This window comes from Medicago truncatula, chromosome 3 (genome assembly GCF_003473485.1).
Source record: "Medicago truncatula cultivar Jemalong A17 chromosome 3, MtrunA17r5.0-ANR, whole genome shotgun sequence".
NCBI classification, from domain to species: Eukaryota; Viridiplantae; Streptophyta; class Magnoliopsida; order Fabales; family Fabaceae; genus Medicago; species Medicago truncatula.
In genome coordinates, this window is record NC_053044.1 from 7,461,865 (window position 1) to 7,484,864 (window position 23,000).

The 23,000-nt window shown below is 33.0% G+C and overlaps 2 protein-coding genes across 3 annotated transcripts; one reads left to right on the plus strand and one right to left on the minus strand.

Annotated features, from left to right (window-relative positions):
* Window positions 1-344: 344 nt before the first annotated feature.
* LOC112419448 (uncharacterized) lies at window positions 345-3,906 on the minus strand. The gene is made up of 2 exons (XM_024777139.2): window positions 1,268-3,906; window positions 345-1,173 (listed from the first exon to the last, which is right to left on the minus strand). Exons 1-2 carry the CDS (start codon window positions 3,904-3,906, stop codon window positions 345-347), a joined length of 3,468 nt encoding a protein of 1,155 aa, XP_024632907.2.
* Window positions 3,907-7,891: 3,985 nt separating this feature from the next.
* Window positions 7,892-17,070, plus strand: LOC25481752 (putative disease resistance RPP13-like protein 1). 2 transcript variants are annotated; one of them, XM_039832178.1, is made up of 4 exons: window positions 7,892-7,961; window positions 8,214-8,270; window positions 13,112-16,622; window positions 16,703-17,070. In XM_039832178.1, exon 3 carries the CDS (start codon window positions 13,707-13,709, stop codon window positions 16,575-16,577), a length of 2,871 nt encoding a protein of 956 aa, XP_039688112.1. In that variant the 5' UTR covers window positions 7,892-7,961; window positions 8,214-8,270; window positions 13,112-13,706; the 3' UTR covers window positions 16,578-16,622; window positions 16,703-17,070. The 2 variants fall into 2 exon arrangements, with proteins under 2 accessions (XP_039688112.1, XP_039688111.1); XM_039832177.1 differs by lacking the exon at window positions 7,892-7,961 and adding an exon at window positions 7,965-8,092.
* The last annotated feature ends 5,930 nt before the right edge of the window (window positions 17,071-23,000 follow it).

Here is a 23,000-nt window from a genome sequence, read left to right on the forward strand (position 1 = left end):
AAACAACACCAGACCCTCCAGCGGGTGCATAGGCACTAGCTTGGGATGACCCAGTCGATCCCTGGCTAGAAGAAGAGGGTGGTCTGGGAAAGGGAGTCAGTGTGGCAAGTGTGGCTGGATCCGCAATGTGTGTTGTGAACCGCCTCCTGGTGTCCTTGCTCTTGCCTTTCTCTTTTTGTTTCGAAGGCATTGTGAATCTGTTAAATAACAAAAAAAAGTTATATTGTAAAGGACTCAAATATATATACATCATTAAACAAGCGATATCTTCATTCAAACACAAATGTATTCAAGATTACAATAAATTCAAATTCAATCATTACAAGGGTGGATAACAATATACTTCAAGTGTTGTTATCAGACGCATAGTTATATTCATCTACATCACCATCATCAACTTGATTGTCTTGCTGGTCCCCTTCATTATTATCATCAACAACGTCTTCATTCTCATCTTCAACTTCATCACGCATCTCCAAAATAGAAGGATCAACCTGATCCCCTTCAACCTGAGAGTCTTGCCAACTTGTAACTTGATCTACTTCAATTATCTCATTTACATGTGTCATATCATCGGCTTGGTAAGCAACTTCTTCGTTTCGTTCTTCAGTCTCGATGCGGCCCCTCGGTTTTGTTTTGATTGCAACAGACCAACCCCGTTTGCGTGGTAGAGTTGGGGGATAAGGAACATAGTACACTTGCCTAACATTATGTGCCATGATAAACGGGTCATATTCTTTATATTTTTTGTCGACTCGAATGTCAACAGTGTTGCATAATTTATTAATTTTAGTCCATCTAGGCGAGGGATCAAACCAGTCACAATAAAACAACACCACTTTATTGTCATTATATGAAAGCTCATAAATGTGTTTGATCACGCCATAGAAATCATCTTCACCTCCATCTGTAACTCCTTTTACATAAACACCACTATTAATAGTCTTTTTGCCTTCCGTCCAAGAGTGGGTATGAAATTTATATCCATTCACGAAGTAGGTGTGAAATTCATTGGCACATTGTAAAGGACCCTGAGATAATTGCCGTAAACGGATGACTTCATCAGTTGGCTCGGCATTATACACTCTTTGTTTAAACCAAGCTGGAAAATATTCATGTATCGAACCAACTGTCGATCCTTCACCAAACTCCGCATAAAAAGCAATAAATTCCCTAAAAAGCAATAAATTCAATACGAAGTTGTTAACCGCGTTAAAACTTATTGTTATATGAACTAGTAAAAATGGGTAGGAATAGATTTACTTACTCAAGGTATGGTTTAACTTCCGCACAATTAATCAAAACATGAACATGAGCAGACCGCATCTCTTTCTGATCTACCATCCAATATTGAAGCACCTTGCCCGCGTGTCGACCATCAAGATTGAATACGGATAAGGTTGATGGATCCCGTAAATCGTTAACCTGAACTTCATTTCTTGTATTTGATGGAGTAAGTAGACGATCAACGAAATAATGGCCGATAAAGTATGTGGTTTCCTTGGCGGTGTAAATAGCAACAATTGATCCTTCCACTTTGGCCAGATTTTTAACTGCTCGTTTTGAGTCACCCATGAATCTTTCAAAATGGTACATCCACCTATATTGAACAGGTCCGCCAAGTATAGCTTCATATGCCAGATGCACAGGAAGATGTTCCATAGAGTCAAAGAAACCTGGTGGAAAAATTTGCTCCAACTGACAGATAATGATTGGCATATTCTTCTCCATTTTCTCAAGTTCATCAACTCTCAAGGTTGAAGCGCACAAATTTTTAAAAAATTGACTAATCTCAATAAGTGGATCTAGCACATGTTTGGGCAATGAACTAAATGCAATTGGGATAAAGTTCTCCATGAAAATGTGAGAGTCATGACTTTTCATCCCATGCAACCTTCCCGTGTTGACATCGGCACACCTGCCTATGTTAGAAGAATATCCATCGGGCATTCTCAAATCCTTCAACCATTGACACACTAATTTCGCTTCTTGGGCAGATAGGCTGTAGTTGGCTTTCAGTTTCAACAACTTCCCATTCGGTTGAGGTTTCAACTCCAAATCCTTTCTTTTGCAATATATTTGTAAGTCTTTTCTAGCCTTCTCATTGTCTTTTGTTTTGCCTTTGACATCCATCACTGTGTTAAATATGTTGTCAAAGACATTCTTCTCAATGTGCATTACATCAAGATTATGTCTGAGCAAGTTATCTTTCCAATATGGGAGGTCCCAAAATATACTCCTTTTAGTCCAGTGGTGGTCTACTCCGTATCTTGGTATTGGGACAGCTCGACCATAATCAGTGACTTTTGGATAATCACAAACTCTTGTCCACACTTCTTCTAATGTAATCTTAGGTGGAGGACCAACAAAAACTCTCTCATCCTTCTTGAAACCATTCTTAAGTCTTCTAAACGGGTGATTATGAGGCAAGAACGGACGATGACAGTCAAACCACGAACTCTTCCCTCCACTTTCCAAAGTAAATGCCTTTGTATTTTCCATACAATGTGGACATGCAAATCTACCATGAGTACTCCAACCGGACAACATGCCATAAGCGGGAAAATCATTAATTGTCCACATCAAAGCTGCTCTCAACTTGAAATTTTGTTTTCTAGAAATATCATATGTCAATTCTCCAACCCACAACCTCTTCAAATCATCAATTAACGGTTGTAGAAACACGTCTATTCCTGCTTTAGGGTTATCTGGTCCTGGTACAATACAACTCAAAAACAAGTATGGTTTTGTCATGCACATTTCAGGAGGGAGATTATACGGGGTTACAATGATTGGCCAACAAGAATATGGTTTTGCCGAGGATTGGACATATGGCTGAAAACCGTCAGAGCATAATCCAAGTCTCACATTCCGTGGATCTGCTGCAAAATCAGGATGTACTCGATCAAAGTGTTTCCACGCTTCACCGTCAGAAGGATGTCGCATCACTCTGGGAATTCCATTTGAATGATGCCACGTCATTTGACTAGCAGTTTTCATCGATGCAAATAGTCTTTGTAATCTTGGTATTATCGGCAAGTAAAACATTGACTTAACCGCAACTCGTTTCTGCTTGCTAATACCGTACCTCGGGCTTTGACAAAATTTACATTCCTCCAATGCTCCATCATTTATCCCAAACTCATTGTCATAGAACAACATGCATCCATTTCTACAACAATCAATCTTTTTAACTGATAATCCCAACTTCATCACCAACCTCTTCGCAGCATGATAATTCATTGGCAGATTATCTTTGAACGGAGTAACGGCCTTCAACATCTTCGTAATATCATCCATACCATCATCAGGATTAAGATAGTTCGACTTATGAGATAAAAGCCACACACACATAGATAGCTTAGAGTGCGAAGACCCTTCATACAAAGGTGTATTACTTTCACTCAACAATCGGTAAAATCTTTGCGCCTTCTCATTCGGGGGTTGTTCCTCTTCATCATCTTCAACATCTTCACCGTAAGACAATTCCACCCCTAAAGCGTCCGCAACCATATCATCCATCATGTTGAATTGATATGTGTTGACATCTTCATTGTATTCCACATTTGTTTCCACATTTGTTCCACCATGGCTAGTAGAAGCTTGTGCATTGACCCCTGCCCCAAAATTCTGAAACATTTCACCATTATATGTCCAAACCCAATAATTAGGCATAAAACCAACTTTTTTTAGGTGTTTCTTCACATCTCCAGGATCGGTAATTATATGTCTGCACCTACATTTTAGACACGGACATCTAATTCCTCCCTCATCTCTACAGATTTCTTGCTCCCATGCCCATGAAATAAATCCGTCAACTCCTTCGACAAATTGCGGTTTTAGTCCAGTTCTTCCCGGAAACGTCCTATCGTACATCCAACGACGATAATATTCATAATACTCCATCATCTACACGTTCCGCAACTTCATTGACGTATTCCACGTCAAAAATAAATTATTACTCAACGGAGATAACTAACATTACGCGGAAAAAAAATCCCGCTCAAACAATAAAATATAAGTTTACGCGCAAACAAATTAAATTTTTATCTCGCAAATTAAACATATAATAATTAATGAGTAAATAATTGTAACATAGTTTTAATTTTCATCGATAAACAACTTTCTTGTACTATACTATTTTTGAGTCCCTCCTTTTTAAACAATATCCATTATTATATTATATTGTTTTATTTTATAAAAATAATAATTATAACATTTTAGACACGGAAATCAAACATATTTTAATTTATTAAAAAAATTAGATTTTTTAACAAAGTTTTAATTTAAAAAAAAAAAAACTGATTTTTAATACACTATTTTAATAAATTGTTTTCCAACAATAGAAATTTTTAGTATAGTATTTTTTATGAAGCATTTTTATTTTCCAACGCTTTGATTAGTTTTAATTTATTAAAATAATAATTATAAAATAATTATAATTTAAATATAGCAACAGATTTTTAAATATAAAAACAGATTTTAATTTATTTTATCACAAGTTTTATATTTAAATTATAATTATGTTATAATTTAGAAACTAGTTTTAATATGGCATTAACTAAACTAAAATATATTTATAAAAACTAGTTATTATAAAATTTAAAAAAAAAAAAAATTTAATAACAGATTTAGTTTAAAACAAACAATTTAACTACAGCATGCATATATTTTTTTTAACATTCTACTACAACATGCATATATTTCATTTTATCACAAAAAAAAAAAAAAAAAAAAAAACAGCATGCAAATCTTTCATTTAATTAATCACAATAAATTAAAACAACATGCATATATATTTCATTTGATCACAAAAAATAAAATATGCATATAAATATATATAATTCATTTTATCACAACAAAAACATGCATTTCATTTTATCACAATAAAAAATGGATATATTTTGAAAATTGCCAACATTCATGCATAATAATATTAACAAACAAAAATAAAATTATCATGATATAATTTTTTTTTCTTCAGTTTTTCGGAAAAAAAAATAATACTTTATCAAACAATTAGCATATTTTACATACAACACATCATCAACATGTATATCAGTTATAGTGTTATGAGAAAAAAATATCACTAACTTGTTGAAGCTTTCCAATAGAAATTTGCAATGCAATTCAAAAACAGCAAGAGTTGGAGCAAAACCTAACACCAGGAGGCGGATAAATAACACAGCTGCAAATAACAAACAAAATAAATAACATTAATAAGTAGTAAAATTTAACATCATGATAAAACATATAACAAATAAATAATTTTTTTACCAAATAATAGAAGATTGAAGAATGTTTTGTATGAAGGTGTTGTGTTTTAAGAGAAGGAGAAAGTTTCTAAGAGATTTGCACATGATCAAACCGGTGCTTCACTTATATAGGAAAGGGAAAAAACCAGGGCCTTTGCCAGGGACATGTCCCTCGGAAAAATCGGTCAAATCCTAGCTTAGGTAGGCGCAGAAGTAGGCGCAGAATGTGTTGATATTTGCGACGGAAACTTTCAAAATCCGAGGGGTTCCGCCCCTGGCAGGCCGGCAGCGCTCAGCTTTTGGCAGGCCCTTCTCAACTCAGCTGGGAAAACGCAGGGATTCCTTTGGTTTTCGCAAACCGAGGGGCTGTTCCCTGGCTTTTTCCGTCGGTTTTTGCTGACAAGCACAGATTCCCTCAGATTTTCAAATTTCAAACTAGCGCCTTATCAAAACCGAGGGATTTTTGTCAAAAAGCGAGGGGCAAATCCCTGTCTTTTGTGCCACCGGTTTTCCTTGGTATTTTCCCTGGCAAATTTGCCAGGGGTTTCAAACCCTTGTCAAAATCCCTGGCAAAGGGTCATTATTCTTGTAGTGGAAACTAATAGCATGTTTGTTTTAGCGGTGAATTTATCATTTCAGTGGCAACAACAAATTACTAATAGCATGTTTGTTGGAGGAGAAGCTTGCTTTTGGAGCTTCTTTAAATCATGATGAAAAATGCTTCGGGACGCGCAATTAATGCTCCAACCGTGAGTTCAAACACAGACTAAAAGTGCGGGCTTTACCCACAAAAAAGTAGGAAAAGATACTTGCATTCCGCGCTTTTCAGATGCACGAGGCGCATGGCATATATGCCTAGCGCATGTGAGTGCATCAAAAACCATGCCCTAGGCGCATGGTTTGTAAAAATCATGCCCTATGCACATGGTAAATGTGTTAAGCGTATGACACTCTTTCCCGGGCCCAGTTTCTCCAATTTTCCATCGTTTTAGGTCTTCGTCTTCAAATAACTTGCCTCATAACTTTGAAACAGAAGTCCTCCCTCTTGTAAGTCTCCTAAAGCCTCTTGAATATTCATTCTTGGTCTTCCTAAGTCTTCAAAAATCTTCGGATGTTCTCGATTTGCCGATTTGCATGATTCCTTCGTGAATTACTTCAAAAACCCCCTAAAATTGCTATGTTTCGGGAAAACTAGAATTACAGACTCAAATATAGAAAACATTACAAATGTCCCGAAATTATAAGCAATCGTTCTAATACTCCTCATTTTTGCTGCTAAAACCTACTGAAAATGACTGAAAAACATGTTAAGAATAACATAAGATGATCTGTCATCAATAATGACGAATGACGAAATGTATGTTTCATTAACACATCTCTGAACTACATCGAAATAACGATAGAATTCGGTACCGACATGCATGTAGGTCTAGGAATGAAGTATGTTGCATATTGGTCATGTGTAAGTGAACTGTGATATGTGATAATGATGTGAATATGGTGTGTGTGTGTGTGTGTGTGTGAAATAAATTGTATGGATATTATGATGAATGACCGATGTGATAATGTGATGAATGACCGATGATGATATGATTATCTACTTTATTATTCATGTGCCCCAATATACGATATGATGTGAATTCTCACCCCTTTGTTGTTGTTTGTGTATTTTGGTGTTTGTACCCTTGGGGTACATATACTCAGGACGAGGAGCTTTAGCCTTGTGGGATGCTTAGAAGGTGCCTACAAGGATATGATCATGTAGCTATTATTTGTGATATAAAGTTCTCAAATAAATATGTGCTATGATCTTTAACACTGGGTTGTGGTTAAACGTTGAATGTCTCTAAATTATGAAGTTTAAACACTGATATTTTATGCTATTTTCCCAAATGATGTTTTTTTTGAATAAGTTTTCCCAAATGATGTTAAAGACTAGATATTAATATTTATGAAATTTCTACGAGGTATCTATCGTTGTTGTATGCGACTCTCTATTATTTTATTATGTGAAAGATGAATGCATGCGTGTGACAGTTTTTTCGTTAAAATCATAATAATTATTATATAAAATTACCGTCGGAAATTAGGGTGTTATATAATTCATGTGGTCTTTAAGTTAGATGTTTATAACAAATTAGTCCTTTCAATTTTTTTTTGGTTACAAATTAATCATTTAAGTCATATAATATATGTATTATTGCGTTATTATTTTCATCAAACTCAATTAAAAAGTTTTTATGTTGATGTTTAATGTTAAGTTGGTAACTTTAAATTCTTCACTTTCAAAACTAAAATTTATAGATGAATTATTATAGTGTTGATTAAATATTATCTATAAAGTTAGGCTTGCATTCAAAAATAAGAAAATCAAACATAGATAAATAATCATGTTTTGTGATATAAACACTTTTTAGACCTGTTATCTTAATGTTAAATGATCCAAAATCAAAATGTACCATAATTGGCTAAAGAAAAAGTAACAAATGTAAATATTTTATTTTTTTGTGGTGGTCGGAGTTTGAACCTCGAATCTTGCATATTACCGTGCGTTGTCTCTACCGACTGAGCTAAGTTCACGAGTAAAAGAGAAAACAATGTTTTTATAGGTTTTTGTTTGGAATTAGAAATTTGTGTTGAATACTTTATTGCCCACGCAGTTCGCGAGGAGCGTTCACTTCTATCAGTTGATAACAAAGTCAACAGGTACATCATTTCATCTCATTCATTTTCTACATCTTACTTTCTTTTCCACACCAAACTTCATCATCTTTAATATCTTGTTGTGCTTCCTCTAACTCTTTCTTTGGGATATCTTTCAAGTTCTTCACTTTCCAGTAATTTATCTCTTTAAATCTTAGTAAACACATTTTTTACTCTTACTTTCCGTTGTTACTCAAATTTCATATTTCACATTTATTTATATTGCCTCTAAATCTTTCTCTATTTCCTTGTCAGATCTCAGTTTTTGTTTTTGTCACAAAGATCTCAATTTGTTTGTTCTCACACTTTCAGGTAATCTCTTCCTTTCTTAACAAAACTTAATATTTAAGTTAATTATTATGATCATGATTATTTTTCAAGGGTTACTTATCATAACGAGTTTTTCTAAGGAATAATTGTAATAATTGAAGTTTTTGTTTTTGTTTCGTTTAAATTTTTTTTAATATACTAATGAAAAGGTTGTTGAATGATTCAAACACATATACTCAAAGAACAATCCTTCTTTAATTGAAGCTCGTTAACTATTTTAGTTCTGTGTTTATTATATACAATGAAACCAGGAGTTAGTAATTTTAGTATTATATGAAATTCACTGGGCTGTGCTTATGCAAAATATTAGTATATTAATATGAAGTTCAAAATATTAGTATTAATAATTTTTTCATTTACTAAATTAAAAGAAAATAATAATAAATTGCCCTGAATTAATAAATCTTTAGTTTATTTTGGAACTCCAAATTTCATGTAAATTGTATGCATGCTTTAAGTATTTGACAATGATATTCCAGATTTTTTATAAAAGTGTCTGGAATATTTTTTTTCTTCGTATTTTATAAAAAATATTAATTTTTTTATATATTTTTGGCTTCAAAAAATCAGGTGTTATTCATTCACCGTAGGTTACAATAAACCTACATGATCCAACGGTTTCTATTTGAAAAATAGTCAAACAGTTAAATGTAACGGATATGACCAAAAGAGGTAACGGTAAAAGACATAAGAGACCAAATTGAGACACTTTATAGTTAGGGAACCAAAATGAAATTCGAAAATAAGTTAAGGGACCAAAGTATGTATTAAGCCCATAATAATTTGATAAAATTAATTGTAGGTAAAATTATTATTTTCTTTATTCCATTTTTTTTTTGAAGAGGCTAAAATTGAATATATTATCCAAAAAAAAATGTTTTACCTAGCACAAGGTGTGCCAAGGAAAACATGAAAAGTATGAACAATATTTACAAACGGGGAAAAGAAAAAACAACAAAAAACAAACAAAAGAAATATCTGCTAGCCATAACCCAGCATTGCGAGAGGATTAAGCCACCAACCATGGTAATTGAGAGATAAATGAACAAATTTCATCTTCAACCACGAGAAGGAAAGTAACTTTATTTTGTCCACCAAATGCAAAATCGAGCATTTCTTTACATTTGAAAATCATGTTATTTCTTTCTTTCCACAATTCCCACACAGTGGCAAACCAAATGACATTCAAAAGTGATTGCCGCATTTGAGGTCCCCCACCACCAAAGTTGAACTGAGTAAAATGCTCTGATGGCAAGAACGGTGCGACCGTAGAAAGGCCAATCCATCGGAGAATAAGATTCCAAACGGACCCAAAAAACGAGCAATGTAAAAATAAATAATTGACGGTTTCTAGAGAGCTCTTTATTCCATTTAATGTTTTTTGTAAAGTAGTCAGTAACTAAAAATTCATTTTTTTTTAAGGTGAATCAGTACGATTGTTGAGATTTTAACCGTGACCCTGCATATATTATCCAATATTTCTATCAAAGTTAAGTTTACAAGGACTAATCTATCTTAATTTTTTTTAATATGTTGATTTTAAACACATTCAATTTATTTTTTATATTTAGTCTCTGTATAACAATTTTGCTAGTTTCGTCGTTGAATTTAATGGGAGTTCTAACACACAGTCCAACACATATCTACAATTTAAATCTACTTCTACGTTTTTTTAGGCAAATCCACTTCAACTTTAAATTAAATTAAATTGTTTAAAGTTTAGATAACAATTTGAGGAATGGATATGTTAACCGTGGTAACCCGAACAAGTGATCAAACTAAAGAAAGTTTTCGCCTAACGCATCTGGAGCAACGAAAGTGATGCCTAGCCAATGAAAGAGATGATACCATACGCTGCAAAAAGTAGTGCAACCAAGAAACAAATGACACATCCAATGTCGTCGTTTTGAAGCACACGACGCCGCTGAAGGTTATCTTTCGTCGGTAGCCGATTACGGAGTAATCTCCAAGCAAAAATTGATACCTTTAACAGGGCATTCTTAAGCAAAACGTCCTCTACCAAACCCCTTGTTGTAGGTTCAGCTGCTGTTGTGAGAACAATATAAGTTCCCTTAACGGAATAACCATTAACGGTATCAAGAAGCCACCTCCACCTGTCAAGTAAATGGTCCTGCAAAATAATGTCATGTAACATGACAGAACACTCCCTAACACACTCCTCCTCTCAAGCGAAAAGGCGCCTCCTCCACACCCCCCTCCATCTTCCCAACCCGCCTCGCCATATCCTCTACTGACACCCATCTATCTACTGCTAGATCAAAGAGGCGAGGAAATCTCACCCGTAATGGAACACCGCCCACCTAGTCAGTGGCGGAGCCAGAATATTTAGATCGTGGGGGCATATAAGATATGGATTTGTCTCAATGAGTATTTTCAAAATATTATCTTTTTTTATAATTTTTGCTAATAGATGATTATAAGTATTAAAGATAAAAATTGTGTATTGACATATGTGAAACATGCAACTAAGTCATTTTAGGACGGAGGAAGTAATAAAGTTTGCATTAAAAATTGAAAGGCTTACACAACAAGTTGGTTTTAAGTTTTTTCGTACAACTTACGCTCTTTAAGTTACTTAATTGTAACAAGTTGGTCCTTAAATTAAGTATTTTTCATACAACTTAGATCCTTCAAGTTATTTAATTGTAAGCGTTGAAAAACTTAAATTTCTAAGATTTGAAATCTCTCAAATTGTTACGGTTAAATAACTTAAAAGATTAAGTGATACGGAAAAAAAAAAACTTAACAGACCAACTTGTTACAGTTAAATAACTTAAAGGACCTAAGAGGTACGAAAAAAATGTAAATGATCAACTTATTACAATTAAATAACTTAAAGAATTTATGATATAATTTAGCCAAATTGAAATTATCATTCAATTTGAAAAAATAAATTATTACAAATAATCACAAAATATATACTATGATCAATTGATCAATTTATCAATAAATAATAAATGAGATATTAAGTAATTGGAATAGCCTTTTTAAAGAAATAGTAATTGGAATAGATTCCTCTAAAAAAAAGTATTTGGACTAGTTTTAATGTGATACAGTGAGTTTTTTTTTTCTTTAACATTCAAATAATGAGGGCACTTACTAAAAAAACTAAAAAAAGGAGGACAGTTAGTTGCACAACACAATACCACTATATACTTAAATGAAAATTTTGTGCAGGCACATGCCCACAGAGTGCTTGCTGTGGCTCCGCCCCTGCACCTAGTTATCCGTCCAAAAGTAAGTGGTATCTCCTCCGCCCACCACACGACGAACATTATTATCAAACCAACTTCCATCCCCCAACCCTACACCGCCGCGAATGCGTGAAAGCATCCGCCACCATAAAGAACAATCACGCCCCTCCTCCTTCAGGATCCCTCCTTCCTCCTCGTACCTAGCCTTCAAGACTCGATACCACAACCCCTCCTTATCAACCAACATCCTCCAACTCCACTTCCCTAGTAAAGCTAAATTAAATTCATGCAACTTCCTCACGCCTAAACCTCCATCCTCATTAGGTAAACAAACCGAGTCCCAGTCAACCCAAGCAATTTTCCTAAAATCTTCACCACCCTCCAAGAGATTTTAGAATTATAATTATGCACACGAAAGCTGGCGGTTTAAAGTTTAAAATCCAGTAACGGACGCGCGCGAAAACCGACGGTACCTTTAAATTGATTTTCTACTAAAAATAACTATTTTCAAGTAAGAATTAATTATTTTTTCAAAAACAGGACTTCGAAGTTGTAATTCATACCACACGAAAGCAGTCAAGTACAAGATTCGACTTCTGGCACGGAGTCTGTTAGAGTTAGCAGTATCTTTAAGTTAACTATTTCCCGCGAAGAAAATTATCTTGTTTTAATTATAAAAGTATTGTTTTATGAGTATCAACGGTCGACGAGAACTACATTTTGGTCTCTTGTTATCATTATTAAATTAAATTCAATACTTTATTTTTACGCACAAAACTAAATTGTTTTGAATTAGCCTTAGATAAACAAAGAAACAAAAGAAATCGATACTTGTGAGTTGGTCTCTGTGAATTCGACAACTTTTTGAACTAAAACCGATATAGTTGTACAAACCTTTTGTTTATAAAATCAATACCAACAAAATTTGTTATTAATTACACTTTAGAAAACAAATTACCAGCAAATTGACAATACTAAGCTTCTACTTTAAACTATTAACCCTTGTACTCTTTTAGACTTTAGAAAACAAATTACCAACAAATTACCAATACTAACATTCTAATTTGTTATTAAATTACAGTTTAAAAAAATCAACTCTTACATATTCTCATTCATTCTAATCACTTGGTTGGACATTGTGTTTATTGGATACAATGAACCAAGAGCACAAAATATATTAGAAAAATTCAAAAAACTAATTAAATGTCCTGAATTAATAATTTTGGCATATGAAGTTCGATTGGACTGTGGTTATGCAAGAATTATTGTGTATAAGCAAACAGAGAAATCACTCATACTCTAATAAAAAATTTGATTTCTAAAAACAACAATGAAAAAGAAATATAAAAGTCACAAATGATTTAGTTACAGTAACAAGCGATCTTTATTCGTTGCTTGCAAGGAAGATAGTATATGCAAATATAGTTGTTATTATAACTGCATAATGTGTCATTAATTGAACAATCCATTATTTTGAATTTATTAGAACTCTACACTTTGTGTAAAATGTATGTTTTAAGTGTTTGACATTGAAATTCCAACTTTGTATAGAAAGATAGTTCTTGTTCTATTTTGCTTAACAGAAGATAACATATTATCGTTTTGCAGTGAACCTCTCAGGATTTGACTACAATATCACGGCAGAGCTGATTGCTGGAGCATTTCTTTCGTCATTCTTTCAAGTCACTCTTGATAGGATTGCCTCAAGAGATTTCAAAGACCTCTTCAATAAAAAGTTGATTAACAAACTTGAAATCACACTGAATTCTATCAATCAATTGTTGGATGATGCAGAGACAAAGAAGTACCATAACCAAAATGTTAAGAATTGGCTCGATCGTCTTAAACACGAGGTGTATGAAGTAGATCAGTTGTTAGATGAGTTTGATACACATGTACAACGAAAGAGCAAGGTTCAACACTTCATTCCAGCTTTCACTAATCGATTTGAATCTACGATCAAGGATTTGCTAGACAATCTAAACACTCTTGCAGAGCAAAAGGATGTGTTAAGATTGACAGAAAGAAGTTATGAAAGTGCAGTTAGCCTGCAATCCTCAAAAAGATTTGCAACTGCATCATTGGTGAATGAATCTTGCATATATGGTAGAGAGGGTGAGAAAGAAGAAATAATCAACTATTTGCTGACAAACAAGGACAATAGCAAGCAAGTATCAACAATCAGCATAGTGGGTTTGGGGGGATGGGGAAGACCACCCTTGCACAGCTTGTCTACAATGACCGCAGGATACAAGAGACGTTTGAACTTAAAGCTTGGGTCTATGTATCTGAGTATTTTGATGTTATTGGACTTACCAATGCAATTCTTAGGAAATTTGGTTCTGCTGAAAATAGTGAAGATTTGGATCTACTCCAATGGCAACTACAAAAAAAATTAACAGGCAAGAACTATCTACTTGTTATGGATGATGTCTGGAAACTGAATGAGGAAAGTTGGGAGAAGTTACTACTTCCCTTTAACTATGGATCTTCTGGAAGTAAGATTATTCTGACAACACGCGACAAAAAAGTAGCACTAATTGTGAAATCAACTGAGTTAGTTGATCTGGAACAATTGAAGAACAAAGATTGTTGGAGTTTATTTAAGAGGCTTGCTTTTCACGGCAGTAATGTAAGTGAATACCCAAAACTTGAATCAATTGGCAAAAATATTGTAGATAAGTGTGGAGGGTTGCCTTTAGCTGTGAAAACAATGGGGAACCTCTTGCGTAAAAAATTCACTCAATCTGAATGGGAAAAGATACTAGAGGCTGACATGTGGCGGTTAACTGATGATGATAGTAACATTAACTCGGCATTGAGATTGAGTTACCATAACCTCCCTTCCAATCTGAAGCGTTGTTTTGCCTACTGCTCTATATTTCCCAAGGGTTTTGAGTTTGACAGGGATGAATTGATCAAGCTTTGGATGGCAGAAGGTTTGCTGAAATGTTGCGGAAGAGACAAAAGTGAAGAAGAGCTGGGTATTGAATTCTTGGATGATCTAGAGTCCATTTCATTTTTCCAACAATCACAAAATTATCGTGGTCATAAGAGATTATTCATGCACGATCTTGTCAATGATTTGGCAAAATCAGAGTCCCAAGAGTTTTGCTTACAAATTGAGGGTGATAGTGTGCAAAATATATCTGAAAGAACACGACATGTTTGCTGCTATCTTGATTTGAAAGATGGTGCGGGAATATTGAATCATATTTCTAAGATCAAGGGATTACGCAGCTTGTTGGTATTACCACGAGGCTATGGTAATGAATGCAAGATAACCAACAATTTGCAACGTGATCTATTTTCGAAACAAAAATATTTGCGGATGTTGTCATTCCGTGATTGTGGTGAACTCAGAGAGCTATCAGGTGAGATTGGAAATCTAAAGCTTTTGCGATATCTAAACCTGACTGAATCATTAATTGAAAGGTTGCCTGACTCAATTTGTAAGCTGAACAAATTAGAGACACTAATACTGGAAGACTGTTCTGAATTGACTAAACTCCCTTCAAAATTTTACAAACTTGTGAGTTTACGCCATCTTAATCTTGAAGGCTGTAATATAAAGAAAATGCCAAAGCAGATAGGGAGTCTAAACCATCTTCAAACACTGAGTGATTTTGTTGTGGGAGAGGAGAATGGGTCTAATATTCAGGAGTTGGGTAATCTCAATCGTCTTCAAGGGAAACTTTGTATTTCAGGGTTGGAGTATGTCATCAATCCCGAAGATGCAGCAAGAGCAAATTTGAAAGATAAGAGACATGTAGAAGAATTAAACATGAAGTACAGTGACAATTTCAAATTCAACATCAATAGAAGAGAATCAGATGTCATTGAGGCTCTACAACCAAATAGCAACTTGAAGAGGCTCACTATTGAAGGCTACAATGGCAGAAGCTTTCCAAATTGGTTAACGGGTTGTCATTTACCCAACTTGGTATCTCTTCAACTGTTAAGCTGTGGATTATGTTCCCATTTGCCACCACTTGGGCAGCTTCCTTCTCTCAAGGAGCTTTCTATTTCAAAATGTGACGGAATAAAGATCATTGGTGAAGAGATTCATGGCAACAATTTAACGCATGTTCCGTTCTTGTCCCTTGAAGTTTTGAAATTGGAGGATATGGTCAATTGGGAGGAATGGTTTTGTCGTGAAGGGTTTCCTTTGCTTAAAGAGCTTACTATAAGAAATTGCCCCAAATTAAAAAGGGCCTTGCTGCCTCAACACCTTCCTTCTTTACAAAAACTGGAACTTTGTGATTGTAAACAGTTGGAGGTATCAGTTCCCAAGGGTGATAATATCATAGAGTTAAAGATGCAGAGATGTGATAGAATTTTGGTAAATGAATTGCCGACCAGCTTGAAAAGGTTACTCCTTTGTGATAATCGATACACCGAGTTCTCCGTGGACCAAAATTTAATCAATTTTCCCTTTCTTGAAGAGTTGGAGTTGGATTGGAGTGGCTCTGTGAAATGTCCTTCTTTGGATTTATGTTGCTATAATTCCCTTTCTACACTTTCAATATCAGGATGGGGCTCCTCCTCCTTGCCTTTTTCACTACACTTGTTCACTAGTCTTATTTCTCTGTGTTTGTCTGATTGTCCAGAGTTGGAATCGTTTCCAATGGGTGGTTTGCCTTCCAACTTGAGCTGGCTTACAATATTCAATTGCCCAAAACTGATTGCTTTGAGAGAGCAGTGGGGTTTGTTCCAACTCAATTCCTTGAAACAGTTCTACGTTAGTGATGAGTTTGAAAACGTGGAGTCCTTCCCAGAGGAGAATCTGCTGCCACCAACTCTTCAATCTCTTGAGGTGATTAATTGTTCAAAGCTAAGAAAAATGAACAAAAAGGGTTTTCTCCACCTCAAATCTCTCGAATCCCTCCACATTATCAACTGCCCAAGTCTTGAGCACTTGCCAGAGAAGGAGGATCTACCCAACTCTCTTTGGATGTTGTATATTTTCAATTGTGGAATAATAAAGGAGAAGTATGAAAAGGAGGGAGGAGAGCGTTGGCATACAATTACTCACATCCCGAATGTGTGGATTGATCACATTAAGCAGGAATGAGATGTTATGGGTCCCACTTTTGGTCAAACCTTTTTGGTTCGGAAGGTACGAACATATATTTTCTTAACCAAACTATTGAATCAAATCTTTTATTTCCCTATTTTTATATTCATCTTTTTTCCCAGAGGATTTTGCTTTTGGAAATGGTGTAAAGAGCGGTGGCAATTTATTTTTGAGGGTATTCTGGTAAATGATGATTGTGGTATTTTACCCAAATGGAGTTCCCAACACATCTTTTTTCCTCTTCCGCTGAATTACAACCTATGTGCATCTTATTTCACAATCATTTGATGTATGGACTTTGTACTGTAATAAATAATCCTATTTGTGCCAGGGTTGTACCTTAGTAATAGGATGTAGTAATTTTTTTTAATGTACATAGGGAAGTTATGCAATTGGGAGGTTAGGCAGTTATTTGATGTAAAATGACATAATCAGTCTTTATTTGAGTTCTTACAATTAAAACCAGTTTCCATCAGATGTCTTTTGAAAACAAGTGCAAAAAAATAAAATAAAAAATAACACTATGTTACGCAACGCAAGTACAAACTTTAAAGTTTTTTTTTTATATTGCTCATTTGAATTATAAAATATATATTTTACTTTGAAAAATGCCGTTGGATGGCATAATAATTATAACGATTGAGATCTGCATATGTACCAGACATGCTCACAATGGTAATTGGTAAGTTAGGCTACACTTAAGCAGAGTAGATGAAAACCGTAAATTGGAAAAATGAAACATGAGATACAAAAGTTTTGAGATTTGACATCCGTTGGTATTTTTAAAAATAACAAAAACGAAAATTTCTTAAAAAAAAGAAAATTAAATTGGTTTTTGTTTGACCTAAAAAAAAGAAAGATTCTAACCGGAAAACTCACACACTTTAAGTGTTGAAAAATGGATAATTAAATGTTCGAATTTGTGTCGCAACATATCAAATATCCATATAGATGAAATAATGTTACATATATAAAATACCAACTAAAATTAAAGAGAACAACACTTGATGTTTAAGTTTGGCTTCTATAATATTTATAGATAATTTATGATCTTAGTGGAAGAAAATTTGTGATCATTGGCATTGGACCAATCGGGTGTATCCCATATTTTATTAATAATACATCACGTTCAAAAGATTGCAATGAAGATGTGAATCAAAAGCTTAAGCCTTTTTCAACCAAACTCCCATGGAAGCTTCAAGAGTTGAAGACTCAACTTTCAGGTTCATTGTTCACTATTTTGGACAGTTTCAAAATGTTCAAGAAAATAAAAGATTCCCCTGAAAAATTTAGTGAGTTAATATTTTTTGTTGTTGTTATGAAATATGACATTCATGAAAAAGTAGAGAAAAAACTTGTAACTCTTGTGTATTGATAATAATAGAATTATTACAAATGATAAAGTGAAGTAAAAGAGTACGTCAAAACCTATAATAGAAATCCACTAACTACTACCTAACACTCCTAATGACTAGTTAACTATATCTTCAATATTTTTCAAAAGAAAATAAAATTGTCAAATGGTTTTTATTTATCGTTATTGTTTACTAATTAATTAACACTTAATTTTTAATTTTCAGAATTTACAAATATCAAGGACTCCTGTGTTGGTACAAACGCAAAACCATGTGAAAATCGGAAACAATATTATTTTTACGATTTTATCCATAGCACTGAAGCCACAAATGAAATATATGCAAATCAATGTTTTAGTGGAAGACATGCATGCTTTCCTTTTAATATTGAGCAATTAGTTCGTGCACATTTATATATTTGGACGTTGTTTTATAGAGTAAATAAGCAATTATCCTACTGAAATTGTAAGTTTCGTCAATTATTTTTTTGAAATTAATAAAACGTCAATTACCTCCTTGAAATTGCACAACGTTAATCAATTTACCCCCTCCGTCAAATTTTTCCGTTAGCCAACATAACGTTTTGCAAATATCTCTTTGAAGTTTTGCACGTATGTGCAAAATGCTCCCGAACTTAAAAATTTATTTATTTTTTCTTATCCTTAACTCAAAAGATATTAAAGACAAACAATTAACAATTAACTTTAATACTTTACATGGCTCTTTCATTATTAAAAGGGTCTGTTATTTTATTTTGTTTCTGTTATGCAATTTGGTTGTTCAATTCTCCATAACTTATGACTTATTTAAATAGAGACACGTCAATTCATAACAAAGTAAGTCAGAGACACTCATTCCTCATGAATAATTAATTCTAGCAGTTTCTTAAGATAAGTTTGAATAAAATTATTCTATCTTAAAAATTGAACTAAACATGCATTTTGCTAAAGTAATATGAAGTTATTACTTCTGCATTATTTTTAGAGGATGTATTATTATTGTAAGCTTTAAATATTAAAGATAACCGTTGATTGTTTGTCTTTAATATCTTTTGAGTCAAGGATAAGAAAAAAACATATAAATTTTTAATTTTGGGGGCATTTTGCACATAAGTGCAAAACTTCAGGGGGGGGTATTTGCAAAACGTCATGTTGCTTGTTAGAAGAATTTGACGGAGGGGATAAATTGATTATCGTTGTGGAATTTCAAGAGGTAATTGATGTCTTATAATTTCATGGGGTAATTGCCTGTTTACTCTTGTTTTATATGTATGCATATTTAGAATTGATTTACGCGATTTAGTCCAATCATTTTATTGCATTTGATCTGCATGTGATGCATAGGCTCTCTTATATATTTGTTTGTAATTTTGGTTTTCTCATAGCATTGCTTGTGCTTTGTGGTTCATATTTTAATGAAATTTATTATATCTAAAAAAAATGTAGTGGATTCGGGAACTCAAATTCTAATCAAGTTATTCACATCAAAAAGTTGAGAATGGAGAGATAATTTCCTGCTTAATCATTACGGATTAATCTCATAGGTAGTCAATATAAATAACTGTAGATGTACTAGTGATATACTCTAATGGACTCAGTGGAGTTTGAAATTCCTTAATTACATTTGATTCCAAAATAAAAATTTAAAAAGAAATATGTAAATTTGTATTTGCAATTTTGTGGGGTTTGAATCCTCTTCAGTGACATGAGTGTCTAGTGAAATCCTATCCATTAAAAATTAATGCATGTGGGAATTTTAAATGAGAGAGAGGACAATTAATGGTAAAAATTGTATCACTGCAGAAGACCGAAGATATTTCCATCGGAGGAAATTCATTCCCAATTTTGTGTTTTTTAATAATTGTATAGATCGTTTGTGCGATGGCATGAGGAGACCAACATCTTCCATCTACCTGTTGGGGAGATGACTATCACACTAGATGATGTGGCGTGTCACCTAGGCATCCCCATCACTTGGAGGCTCCTTCCCGATAGAGAATTAACCTGCGACGAGGGGCTAGAGATGATGCAGGCAGACCTACTTTTTACAGCGGAGGCTGCTGTAACGACCTCTTTGAATTATTTGTTTTATTTATTTGAGTTTAGAGTCTGTTCTTCTATATTTTAATTAACTTATTTGATAAGTGGTATTTTGTTATGTGTTGATATATATATTAGTAGCCTATATTTGTTTATTTAATTATTTTAATGAGATAGAGTCCAATTATATGATTTATTTGATTATGTGGTATGTTGATATTTTATTAAGTTGTTGGTTCAGGGTCGGTTCGTCAGAGGGAATTTCCCAACAAGGGATTTCTATTTTATTATTTTTTTTGTAGTGATTTGAAGAATCTTTTTGTTTTCTGTTTTGAAATGATTCGACGGTGATTTGGGAATCTGTATGTGTGTGATTTTGAATTTTGAAGGTTTAATTGTAATTCAATTTTATATATAAAGCTCAAGTATCTAAAAAATTGTTGGATTCCTAAAAAAAATTTAAAAACTCATTTGATGATAATGTTGGATTTGAGTATGAGATTTGATTTTGGTGTGTTAAAGAAACGGTGTGACTTAGGGAAGCAATTATGTGGATTATGATGATAATGTTGGATTTGGGTATGAGATTTGAAGTTGGAAGTTTGATTTAGGGATGGTTATGGTGGAGTGATTGATTTTGGGTTTGAGTTGATGAGGATGAAGGAGGGTGTTGTAATTTCTATTATTTTCTTTGATTAATTCACTTCAATTGTACTGCACAAATGAGAATTTTTTTTTTTATTGTAAAGTAAATTATTTTCATTGGTTGGTTTCAATTGCAATTAGTCCATTACTCTTTGCTCCGAATGCAACTTTATTTATCTTAACATGTTGTTTATATTTCTTAACCATTATATTATTTTTATTTCTTCTTTTCTTTTCAATTATGAGACTCATTTAAATCTCAATGTCTCTCAGGCCTTTCTTTTTTCTCTATAACCCTATTTAATTTTGTTTTTCAATCTCTATGCAGTTTAATTTCTCTATCATTGAGCATAATTGAACTGATACTAACATGTATTTGTACTTAACAGTCTAAGTTGACAAATTGGAAGGAATACAAAATGAAAATTTAGTTTATAATAAGCGAATGATGTAATTGAGATATCATTGATGGACTTCAGAAATTCCTCATGTTGCATTTGACATTTTTGCTTTTGTGATTGAAATTTTTGTTTTTGATTAAAAAAATGATAATGGAATATACATCTTTCAAATTTTAATCGGAGATGAAAAATTGACATTTTATGATGTGCAAAATCCAATATAACATTGAGGCCAAGCCTATGGACTCATTCTGACCTTTCAAATAAAGTGAAAATTTTTGTCAGATATTTAGGCAACTATCACTTCCAATTGAAAGCTCTATGTTAGCTACTTAAATCTAAGTATGTTTCTTACACGGTTTCAAGTGGTCAGCACAATAACACGATGCAAGATGTTTGTATTATTCTTAGAAATAATATTTAAAAGTCACTATGCTTTGTAAATGATACTTACAAGTTCACATTCAAATTTTGGAATCATCTTAAGAGCAAAGTATATATACTATGCTTTTTTATCTTGAATATCCTATTTCCATCCCATATGTGGATGATTTATATGTTGAATATCTTCTATATCAAGTGGAAGGGATGAAAGATCGAGACGAGTGAAGGAGTTGAAGAAGAAGAGAGCAGAAAAAGATCAAGTGGAACGTAAAAAAGAAGATTTTGAAGTTATCGAAAAAATGGTGTTACATTATCGACAACAAAAATGGTGTCATTTTTTAAAGGTTTACATTATCAATAATCACTTTTTTATTCAAACACTTAGCACAACCAAGAGAAATAAAATAATGAGTCGCATCCGTATCAATAATAGCAATGAATTGAGTGTTGTTAGTAAAACATATACATCTGAATAAATAGAATCAAATGTTTTTATATGAAAAAAATGTCTCTAAAAACATCACTGAATAATTGATGAATTGAGAAAATGTTTGGTTGTATGGTCGTGTAGCTAACAACCGAACAACTATTTGGGAGATAGGTGAATAGGTGTAAATATTCTTTCACTCTTTTTAAAATGTCTTCGTCCTTTGCAAGACTTGGATGCATAACTAATGTGTAAATATTCTTTCACTCTTAATGTGTAAATATTAATTTTGTAATTTGAAAAATAATATAGAGCATACATAAAAGAAAAAGGATCATATAGAGAAACAAAGAAACAAAAAGAGAGACGTAGAGGAAGATAAAAAGAACAAAAGGAGCAATGTGAAAGCAAATCCAGAAAAACGTCAAAAGATATGTATAGTATATTAGAAAATAAATTAGCACATAAAATTAATGTAATAACTTAGTTAGTAAGACATGTTATTTTGCTGAATTATTAATTAGATATTAAATATAATCATCACCTCTAAAATTATAAAAATCTAATAAAAAATTATATAGTAAATGAAAATGAGTATGTAGCTAACAACCAATGAATATACATTGAGGACTCACAAACATAACCCAAGTCAATGTCAAATTTTGACATGCTTTTCAACGTTGGTTCTAATTCAATTCCGACATGCTTTCCAACATTAGTTCTAATTCTAGAGATATAAGAAAAGTGTTGAGAGAATTCATTTAGTGCGTTAACAACAAGACAAAAATATGAAATCTTTCTCTTCTGAATATTTTTTTTTTTTTATGGTCGGGGTTTGAATCTCAGACCTTGCATATTTTATGCATTGTTCATACCAACTGAGCTAAGTTCACAAGGACAAATACACTTATATCTATTTTCATGCCTTGTCACCCAGTACTTATTTTATTGTTTTACTTTTATTTTCTTATTGTTAATTTAGTTTAATTTATATATATTGTTAATATAAAAAGAGTTTCAATGTCAACAAATTACAAACAATTATATGTGTGACTTTAAAAATATTTTTCTTAAGCAAAAATAAGTAGCCTCAGAGAGGATCATTCATCCCATACTTTATAAATAGATAGAATTGAAGTCAAACATATTTGTTTAAGATCAAATTGTAA